At 40.5% G+C, this 11,282-nt stretch overlaps 1 protein-coding gene across 1 annotated transcript; it reads left to right on the top strand.

Annotated features, from left to right (window-relative positions):
- Window positions 1-1,372: 1,372 nt before the first annotated feature.
- LOC309340853 (galactosylgalactosylxylosylprotein 3-beta-glucuronosyltransferase 1-like) lies at window positions 1,373-7,413 on the top strand. Its single transcript, XM_081859945.1, has 4 exons — window positions 1,373-1,674; window positions 1,833-2,368; window positions 2,773-3,069; window positions 4,154-7,413. Exons 1-4 carry the CDS (start codon window positions 1,563-1,565, stop codon window positions 4,238-4,240), a joined length of 1,032 nt encoding a protein of 343 aa, XP_081716071.1. The 5' UTR covers window positions 1,373-1,562; the 3' UTR covers window positions 4,241-7,413.
- Window positions 7,414-11,282: the final 3,869 nt, after the last annotated feature.

Raw genomic sequence — 11,282 nt, 5'->3', positions numbered from 1 at the left:
GTCTGGGTGGGCAAACCCACCTCTATATTTTGTGTCTGTAAGTATTTTATGTTTTATCCTTGGCCTTTTGCCCCCCCCCCCCCGATAAATTTTGAAATCTCTTTCTGCCATTTTTTAAAGCATTCATCTTTCAGGATGACTGGTATTGATTGGAAAAGAAATAGCATTTTTGGCAATGCATTCATTTTAATCTCCTATATCTTGCCTAACAGTGAGAGATTCATTCTGCTCCATATTTCTAAATTTCTTTTTACCTCAAGCCAGATTTTTTCATAATTATTTTTAAATAGGTTTATATTTCTTGATGTTAACCAAATCCCTAAATACTTGACCTTTTTGTGGACTTCAATCTCAATATTTTATTCTAAATCTGTTTTTTCCTCTTCCTTCATATTTTTAACTAATAATTTTGTTTTATTCCTATTTAACTTGAATCCTGCCACTTCCCCAATTTTTTTCTATTACTTTGGGGAGTGAAGTTTTAGGTTCTTCCACTGCTATCACTAAATCATCTGCATATGCTTTTAACTTAAATTCGCTTTTCCCAGTTTTTACACCTATAATCTCTTTGTCTGCTCTTATGTTTCTGGCAAGTACTTCCAGTACCAGGATGAACAATAATGGTGATAATGGGCATCCTTGTCTTGTTCCTTTTTGGATCTTACAGTCATCCGTTTTCACCTGATTTATAATTAATTTTGCTTTTTGTTCTGAGTAAATCGCTGCTATTCCTTTTTGAAATTTAGAACCACTTCTAATTTGTTCTAGCAGTTTTGTCATGAATTTCCAAATGTGTAAAATGTTTCAATATACCAAACTGGCTGGTCTGGTGTACAGGATAAGAGAAAATGAAGATAAGTAAAAAAAAAGAGGTATGGATAATGTTTCTTGAAAATTTTAAGAACCAGTATAAACAATACATAGCTTAGCATGACTTTAGTAAATCTAGCAGAGATGAAATAGAGTTTTTAATAGATAACAAACTGGATGATTAAAAAGATGTGGATTACGCAGAGTAGTATAAAAGCAAAGGAACCAGGATAAGGGTGGAAGGGAAGTCATATGGTATATGTATACATGTTGTATTTGATACTAAGTTGTAAGTGGAACAGGGAGAGGGAAGGGGCTAAGTATGCTCCCTGTTCCTGTTTTTGAAAATGCAAATGATGGGATGGTGATGGGAATTATCTGTGGGATTGAGTGTAGGTATGTTGTAGGTATGTTATATGTATGTAGGTATTTTGTATGAAATGTATGTTTGTATGTGTATTAATGTTGAATTATTTTAACAATAAAAAAGAAAAGGAAAAAAGAAATTTAAAAAAAGAAAAAAAAAGAAAATGCAAATGAAATAATAAATGGGGGGGACTGTGATACAATACAATATTTATGTATATAAGTAATGCTGTTATTCCGACCAGTATATAATTATTAACAAGTCATTATAATTTTACAAGTGCGTTCCAAGTGTCATTATATTTATCCATACACTTTTATATCTCCCCCCGCTACTTTGTTCTGAAATGTAGGGAGATGCCCGGGCAGTGGGACATCTCTGCAGCATGCTAAGGAGACGTAACCTTCTCACTACACTTCTGATTGTGTTGCCATGGGGGCTTCTTCTTACACTGTTGCATCAGTACCCAACTACCCGCTACCTCAACCTTCTGAGAAGTAAGTGCACCACCCCAACCTTACAAAGAACTTCTTTTTACCCCATTGCAATTACAGTGCTCGGGGATAATTAAAATACAAATGTGAGTGTGATGAAGGTCTTGGTGGCACTGCAGTGGGTGTTTTATGATTTATTCTCTCTATTCAACTTGCCTTAGAGGAAACAGATGAAAACGTGAAGGCCAAATTTCTCTTCAATAATAGCACACCACTCGTGAGGGAGGATGGACTCTCATCATGTGCTCAGCAGCCGGCTGTTGGGGCAGCTCCAAAAGTAATCGGGAGCTATGTGTACTCCAGGCCTCCCCCATGGTCAGAGGCTCTGCCTGCCATCTTTGTGATCACCCCTACCTACAGCCGGCCAGTGCAGAAGGCTGAGCTGACCCGTCTGGCCAATACTTTCCTCCACGTGCAGAACCTCCACTGGGTGGTGGTGGAAGACGCTCCCAGAAGGACCAACCTAGTATCCAATCTGCTGGAGAAGACAGGGATCAATTTTACACACCTGAACGTTGAGACGCCTAAGAGTCTGAAGAACCCTTCCTGGTTCCCATCTCACAAACCAAGGGGCACGTTGCAGAGGAATCTTGGACTGCATTGGTTGAGGGAGAATTTCAACACCACACCACCACCAGAGGATGTGGTCTACTTTGCTGATGATGACAACACCTACAGCCTAGAGATCTTTGAAGAGGTATGAGACTCGAGTTTAGGGTGGTTTCATCTTTGGGGTCCATGATTCAGGCACATTGGTTGAGTGCATTGCCTAGCCATAGTGGACAGCGTTATTGGGGTGGATAGGAAGAGGTGCCAAGGCAATGACAAAGGAGAAGGTGCTGGAGCTCAGTGGTAGAGCACATGTTCTGGCCTTAGACGCATACCCCCTTTGGATTCAATGGGATTTATTTCTGAGTAGACATGGTTAGGATTGTGCTGTTTGTGCTACCATATTTAACAACGCTATTGCTGTGCTCATTAACCTGTCGGGCTTTTTAGAAGGTGGGTGCATAGAAGGGAAGTCGGAGGAATCAAAGTGGAACGCTTGAGGAATTCTCAGAGGAACGGCCATCACAATTTTGTTTTCTTTCTGACAAGCAGATGCGCTACACAAAGAAGGTGTCCGTCTGGCCAGTCGCCTTTGCCGGGGGCCTGAGGTATGAGTCCCCAAAGGTGAGCCCGGCAGGCAAAGTGGTGGGCTGGAAGGTGGCGTACGACCCTAAGCGGCCCTTTGCCATCGACATGGCTGGCTTTGCCATCAGCCTCAGGCTGATCCTGGAGAAGCCTCAGGCCACTTTCAAGCTGGATGGAGTGAAACCAGGTTACCAAGAAACTAGTCTGCTGGAGGGTCTGGTTACGATGGATGAACTGGAGCCCAGAGCCGCCATCTGCACAAAGGTTAGCATGGCCTGAATGTTTGCGCAACAGCCTTGCCCCCACCCCCTGCCATCCACTTCCACTCTGGAAGGTGCCTCTCATCAGAGATTAGGCAGGCCAAAGGTAGATTATGGGGAGCACATCCAGTTCTGTTGCATTGGGCACAGAGCTTCTGGGGTACCGGAGATGGTATCGTAACTATGACAGCCAATGGAAGTGGGGGGGGGGGGACTGGATTTTAGCGTCACACACAGGGGTGCCCCTGAAATTTGAGACACCCAGGTCTGCCACTGGGTAGGCACCCACTGTCAAGTGTTTCCAGCATGTTTTAGCATCTTACTGCAATGAACATTAACGTTTTACTGATATTTTATGAAATGTCTTATGGCTCAACATTCTGTGGCTACAGAGCATGCTTAGTCTTCATTTGGGGTGGTCCCAAACACTGGGGTTCTACCAAGCCCTCCGATCCCCCTCCCTCTTGTGCAAATATGGAGGTTGTTTTGGTTAAAAAGCGATCAGTGCTCATGGAATTGTTCGTTTCTTTGTTTCATATTCTGCTTGATTGTAAAAAACAACAACAACCCACCTCAAAGCAGTTTACAGAAAGATAAGCAATAAAATTAAATTACAAGCTTAATTTAAGTACACAGTTAAAAAACTAAAACAGATTAAAATTACCTCAACTCAAATGATTTCCACATTAGTAGGAGTGATTGTTATTTAATTGGGGGGGGGGGGTTTGCTTCATTTTTAAAAGGGAAGGTTATTGCTTTGTTTTGTTTTTTGTTTTAATTATTTACTTGGTGTTTTTATCTTATATTTTATTCTGTGAACCACCCTGAGATCTTGTGACAAAGGGCGGAATATACATTTAATTCGTTAATTCATTAATAGAAAGAGCAGTATCAACATGCCCTTCCAACAAGGCTTGCAGCTCCTATCGATGTATACATGTTCCAGAGATTCTTCTGTTCAGACAGTATAGTTCTGTTCAGATGTATATGTTCCAGAGCCTTCATGGATGGCTGCCATGCATATTTGCCAATATTTGTCTTCAGGCTCAGCCATGACATCCTAATAAGGTGTACATTCTCTCTTGTAGGTCTTGGTTTGGCACACAAGGACGGAAAAGCCAGGACTGGGTAATGAAGGCAAATACGGATTCACAGATCCAAGGATGGAGGTGTAATCGGGAAATCAATAAGAAGACAAAAAGAGACAATGCAATGCATCTTAAGTTATTAAATGTTATGATGTAATTTTGTTGTTGCTGATTCTCTCATCTAGTTCAAGACTGATTCAAAGAGAAATTATATTTCAAGAATGTATGTGGGGGAGGAATGCTGATACCTCCTTCAGATATCCACAATCCTTTGCACAAACTTAATTTCAAGCTCTGTTGAAGATAGTATTTAGCTGCGTTTAGGAAAAAAATGCAGTGGTTTAATTTCTCAGGCAGATGCGTGAAAATGAGAAAGACGGACCTTTGGCTGTGAAGATAGCTTCATGCATGGTGCTTAGATAGTCAGTCTAACATTGTCATTTCCCTCACCCACCCTGCTCTGCAGCTAAGCTCAGATGATACTCAGAATAGCTACCGTACCCTTGGCATGCTTCAATGGAGACAGTTGTAGCTTTTAAAAAGCTATCAAGTCAACTTTTAGTTCAAGAAGGCCAATAAATAAATAAATCTGCATTTAAAAAGGAAACCTGTGACCTTGATAAGAACTTCAGTTTGGATTGAGAAAACGATGCCTGTTTAATTGGGATTTGAAAGGATGGGAAGGATGAAAACAATGCAGTCTAAAAAGGAACTTAACAGTGAAACCTATGCACCTTTTCCCAGAAATTTAATAAGCATGCACAGGGTTGCAGCCTATTTAATATATAGTACCATTTTAGATCTGGAGGGACGTGCTTTAAATAGAGGGTGGACTATTGTCTTAACTCTACAACAACTTAATACAAACAATAGTATATCTGCGTCATTTTATTAGCATCATCACTTTTAGGGACTCTGGAGCCACACCCTTTTAATCAAAGTCAGCTTTTATTCCAGCACTACTGTCTAGCCTTTCAAGGCCCTATTCAGACATTCAAAAGAATGTTTGTTGTTTAGTCGTTTAGTCATGTCCGACTCTTCGTGACCCCATGGACCAGAGCATGCCAGGCACTCCTGTCTTCCACTGCCCCCCGCAGTTTGGTCAAACTCATGCTGGTAGCTTCAAGAACACTATCCAACCTTCTCATCCTCTGCCGTCCCCTTCTCCTTGTGCCCTCAATCTTTCCCAACATCAGGGTCTTTTCCAGGGAGTCTTCTCTTCTCATGAGGTGGCCAAAGTATTGGAGCCTCAGCTTTAGAATACCACCCCATTTTTGTGCAGTTTTGTGATTTCTCCCATCCCCCACTAGGTTTACGGAGCTGAAGTCAGTGGGATTCTAGGCAAAATGTTTGTTTCTTTATTAAAGTATTTGGAACCCACTACCAGTGCAATTTACAAATTTATAACACAGTACCTCTCCACACACTTACAATTTAAGAACTGGAAAATAAAGGAAAAGGTCTTGAGTACATGGAATGATTTGAGACTCAAATGCTTATATTAATGAAACCAGTATAGAGCTATTATGAAGGCTGACTGGGAACCTGACTATAATGACTGTGACTAGACGCTTACAAGGTGATGGTAGAAGAGGTCCAGACTAGATCTGATAGTGGTAGTTCGGCATGTTTACATCCAGAATATCCATAATTAATTAGCAAGGGGTGAGCAGGCTGAAGATTCACTTCAGGAGGTGGAGAGAATTTCACAGACATGAACAACTTAGATCTTATGATCCTAATCTGAGGACTAAGCTAGACTGGTGAAAAACAAGTGATTTATATGTGTTGTATGTGCAAAACGAGTGGCGCTGGGGGCTAAACCACTGAGCCTAGGGCTTGCCAATCGGAAGGTTGGCAGTTCGAATCCCTGCAACAGAGTGAACTCCCATTGCTCAGTCCCAGCTCCTGCCAACCAAGCCGTTCAAAAGCATGTCAAAGTGCAAGTAGATAAATAGGTACCGTTCTGGCGGGAAGGTAAACAGCATTTCTGTACGCTGCTCTGGTTTCACCAGAAGTGGCTTAGTCATGCTGGTCACATGACCTGGAAAAACTGTCTGTGGACAAACGTCGGCTCCCTTGTTCAGTAAAGCGAGATGAGCACCACAACCCCAGAGTCGTTTGTGACTGGACTTAACTGTCAGGTGTCCTCAGATGGATTAATGGCAAAATATTATAAAAAATTAAGTAACAGCTGGTAAATCCATTCAAAGATCTGATGAATGGGATTTTAAAAACAGGTGAAATCCCAGGAACATGGAAATAAACTTATATTACAGTGATTCCAAAACAAGATTCTGATTTGCTGCAAATAAAAAATTATAGGCCTATTTCTTTATTAAATAATGATTATAAACTATTTGCAAATATCTTAGCCACTAGAATGAAAAAAATATTAAGAGAGTATATACATCAAGATCAGGCAGGATTTCTTCCAGGTAGACAAATGAAAGAGAATGTAAGAAATATTTCTAATGTAATAGAATACCTGGAGGTAAAAAATGAAAAGAAAGCAGCAATGATATTTATAGATGCTGAAAAAGCTTTTGATAATGTTTCTTGGGATTTCATTTAAAAAATTGTTTGAAGAAATTAATTGCCGATCTAAATTTTTAAAAGGAATAGAAGCAATATATTCAGAACAAGAGGCCAAGCTAATTGTAAATCAGGTGATAACGGATGAGTGCAAGATGCAAAAAGGAACTAGACAAGGATGCCCGCTGTCACCACTGTTGTTCATTCTGGTCCTGGAAGTACTTGCAAGAAACATAAGAGCAGATAAAGAGATTATGGGGATAAACACTGGAAAAAGTGAATTTAAATTGAAAGCATATGCTGATGACTTAGTAATTACGGTGGAGGAGCCAAAAAATTCTCTTCCTAGAGTGACAGAAAAGATTTGAGAATTTGGGGAAGTGGCAGGATTTAAATTAAATAGAAATAAAACTAAGCTATTAGTAAAAAAATGAAGAAGAGAAAAGAGAGCTGAAGCAAAGTATTGAGATAGAAATCCATAAAAAAGCAAAATACTTCAGGATATGGTTAACAGCAGGAAATATAAAAGCGTATAAAGATGACTGTGAAAAAGTGTGGTCTGACATAAAAAGGAATTTAGAAATATAGAGTAGAATGAACCTCTCCCTACTAGGAAAAATAGCAACGATAAAAATGAATGTATTGCCAAAAATGCTCTTTCTCTTTCAGACAGTCCCAGTAATGGTGAAAGATGACTGCCTCAAAAAATGGCAGAAGGATATTTCTAAGTTGGGGGGGGGGGGAGGCCAAGGATTAAACATGATACTTACAGATATAAAAGAAAGAGGCGGGTTTGCCCTCCCAGACCTTAAATTGTACTATGAGGCTGCGTGTTTGGTCTGGATTAGGGACTTGATAAAACTGGAAACGGAAGAGGCATTAGATTTGGAAGGCCATGATAATAGATTTGAATGGCATGCATATTTATGGTATGGGAAAGGAAAAGGTCACAAAGGGTTTTATAATCATATAATTAGGAGATCATTAATGAGGGTGTGGGAGAGATATAAAGATATATTAGAACAAAAAACACCCTGGTGGCTATCACCAACTGAAGCTTCGTTGCTCAAACCACTTGGTAAAAAGGGGAAATGGCCTACATACAGAGATTTGCTGAAGGATCAAGAAGGAAAATGGAAATTAAAAGATTATGAGGAAATAAAAGACCATTTTCAGAGTTTGTTACATTACAGACAACTACATGAGATGTACAAGGAAGACAACAAGAAAGGGTTTAGTTATACAACTTCTAGATTTCAAAAGGAAGTGATAGAAGAAGAGGTGAAGCTGTTGAAGAAAGCATATAGTATTTTGCTAGAATGGGAAACAAAAGATGAGGAGGTCAAAATGGTTATGATCAAGTGGACACAAGATATTAGGACAAAATATACAATTTGAGGACTGGGAAAAATTGTGGAAAGTAAATCTGAAATTTACAGATTGTTCTCTTTTGAAAGAAAATTACATGAAAATGATGTATAGATGGTATTACACCAGTACAGATAGCAAAAATGTACAAAACCGGGTCAAACACATGTTGGAAATGTAAAGAAAAAGAAGGGACTTTCTATCATATGTGGTGGAAATGTAGAGAAATGAAAAAAAATTGGGAAATGATATACAATGAACTGAAAGAAATGTTTAAAAACCAGAAGCATTTCTGTTAGGGATTCTAGGACAAGACCTGCCAAGAAAAATAAAGAATTTATTTATGTATGCTACAACAGCGGCAAGAGTCTTGATAGCACAAGGATGGAAGAATGCGGAAATCCCAACGAAAGAACAGTGGCAAGAAAAATTGATGAGTTATGCAGAACTGGCTAAATTGACATACAAACTGCGGGACTAGGACAACTGTAACTTTAAGGAAGAATGGGAGCTTTTCACAAATTATCTAAAAAGACAACAAAATTAACTGGACTCCTTGGAAGGGTTCAAATAAACATACACAAATTTATTGGTTGATAACATAATAGGTGGATAACGTAAGGATATGTCTAATTTTATAACATGCAGAAAATAATATGTGCTGAGAGAGGAACTGAAGGAAGTGTCTGAAGGGGGAGGGTTAGAAGGGGGTGGGGAAAAAGGGGGGAAATAATGAATATGATATGTTTTGATAGTTTTTATGTTGAAGTTGTTAATAAAAATATTTTTTTAAAAAACTAATAACTGTCAGGGGTCCTTTACCTTTATGTGTGATATAACAGTGTACCACCAGATGGCGCTGTGGGGTCCCATTTTTTTCTGTACCTGTTTTCCCTGTTTAAATTTACAGGAGCGTTAATCCTAGAATAATAGGCAGGTAGAACTTTAGAATGTAATAACCTGATTGGTCGTGGGAGCCGTCACCCACCCAGCTGCCCGCCTTGCAATTTCCATGTTTTGTACCCCCAGGCCCCCCCACACCCACAAAAGATATAAAGAAATGGTGTCACAAAGAAGCAAAGGAATCCGAACATTCCCCCTTCACCTGACAAAAACAAAAACCTGTTTTCCCTGTTTAAATTTACAGGAGCGTTAATCCTAGAATAATAGGCAGGTAGAACTTTAGAATGTAATAATCTGATTGGCCGTGGGAGCCGTCACCCACCCAGCTGCCCGCCTTGCAATTTCCATGTTTTGTACCCCCAGGCCCCCCCACACCCACAAAAGATATAAAGAAATGGTGTCACAAAGAAGCAAAGGAATCCGAACATTCCCCCTTCACCTGACAAAAACAAAAACACCCCACCTCTGTTCACCCACCACTCTGAAGGCCTCAAACACACATATGCACACCAACGTCTGATTCTTTGGACATGATTTCCCAAAATCATGCAGCATCAACCACAGAGACTTCCTAGCTTAAAGTGAACTTCCGGAGGCGGCGCGAACGGCAATGGCGGTCCTCCTTGCGCTGTGAGGAGGAAGCTCTGCAGAAATGGGTCGTCCGCTATGGCAAAGCGGAGACCCGCACCGAAAAACCGCAGGCAGCAAGAGCCTGGGGACGTGGGACTCGGCGGGTGCCAGAAGCGGCCCTTGAAACGAAGAAGAGACCCCGTAAGGAGCCTCTGAACGTGGAGGGGGTTGCGGCGCTGTGAGTCGATCGCTATTCTGTGGAGTGAAGCCGCGCAGCTGCTGTCGGTGAGTGCTGACCTTTTTTCCTGAAAACATTCGGAGCGGAAAAGCAACAACCCGTGAGTAAGGAAGGACTTTTACAATTTGAGTCTAAATTAGTGGAAATTTGGCTAAAAGCGGAGAGATGTAAACAGGAAGTCCGTCTTCCGCTGCTACTTAAACTTCAAAGCAAAAAGAGCTGGAGGTGTGGAGCCGCTGAAGAGGCTTTTAAACTAACTGATTTGAGCATTCACTGAAACTGCTTCTAGGCAAAGTAAGGACTTAACTTATTTAAAGGATTCACCCTTTACTTGGACTGTGTTAACCTTCTTTTTTGGGAACTACAAATTTTGATTGAGAAGCCCAGGTACTTGGGCTGCCTGAACAATAGAACTGTCAGTTTGCAGATTTGGCTATTTTGTATCTGGACTTGTAACAACCTGAGGGTTTCTGGACTTGCTATTTTGAAACACCAGTTGGCACTTGTCAGAAACAATGTAATGCTGTCAATACCAACTCTGCTAAATACTAGCTACTGAAGGTCTCTGGACATTAAATTTGATTTTATTGACTTTCTTTGATTTGGCTTCTTCCCTCATGACATTTTAAGCTCCCTCTAGAGGACTTTGGACTTACAGCAGTGACATTATTCTACTTTCTCTTTCCATTTCCTCCTATTTGACTGTTTGCTCTTGGGCTGCTGCACTCCCATGGGAACAACTTAGTTTGACCTTGACTTCTAGATAAAATTGGAATGAGCGGCACAAGAAAAAGGGGAGCAAGAACTAGACAAACAACTTTAACCTCAGCCTTACAGACACGTAGATCATCTGTACCTACTCTGCCGTTGGCAGGGGAAGAAGAAACTGAGCAGCTACAGCTGGAAGATATGGCCGCAGGTGCAACTGCTTCAATTTTAGAGAAAATTTATGAAAAATTGGAATCTTTGGATAAGAGAGTGGAATCTTTGGACAAGAAAGCGGATGAACAAACAGCCAAAATTGACCAGAACACAGCCTGTCTAAATAAAATAACTGGGCAGGTGGCACAGAATGTACAAGCAATTGGGCAGTTAGCTGAGGCCACTGCAGAAAATCGTAAATTGGCTGAGGCAACTAGCCAAAAAGTTGAAAATTTAGAACAAGAGGTAAAACCATTTTATAAACAAGTTGGAGAGCAACAGATGTAGTTGTCTATGATAGAACTGAGGAATCGGGAAAATAACCTAAGGTTAAGGTCGATACCAGAAGTTGAAGAAGGAAATTTAGTTGAGTTCCTGACTAAAGAATTTTCCAAGTTCTCGCCTGTACAGGAGGAAAAGGACTTTAAAATTGTGTCGGCTTTCAGACTTGGAAATTTTGCAAAGAAAGACAAGCCCAGAGACTGTTTGATAACTTTGAGATCGAAGGAGGAAAGGGACAGGATATTGGGTCTGCACTACGAAAAGTCACTGGACATTTTGGATAGAAGAGCTGAAATTTACAAGGACATCCCG

This window comes from Podarcis erhardii (assembly GCF_964252035.2).
Source record: "Podarcis erhardii genome assembly, chromosome: 4".
NCBI classification, from domain to species: Eukaryota; Metazoa; Chordata; class Lepidosauria; order Squamata; family Lacertidae; genus Podarcis; species Podarcis erhardii.
Note: the sequence above shows the minus strand (reverse complement) of the source record. Positions and strands in the feature narration are given on the sequence as shown.

What these genes read in the sequence shown, in the direction of transcription:
- LOC309340853 (XM_081859945.1), top strand. Translation starts at nt 1,563, where the DNA reads ATGCTAAGGAGACGTAACCTTCTCACTACACTTCTGATTGTGTTGCCA. An exon ending in CTACCTCAACCTTCTGAGAA is followed by an intron (nt 1,675 to 1,832) that starts GTAAGTGCACCA and finishes AACTTGCCTTAG; the next exon opens with AGGAAACAGATGAAAACGTG. An exon ending in GCCTAGAGATCTTTGAAGAG is followed by an intron (nt 2,369 to 2,772) that starts GTATGAGACTCG and finishes TCTGACAAGCAG; the next exon opens with ATGCGCTACACAAAGAAGGT.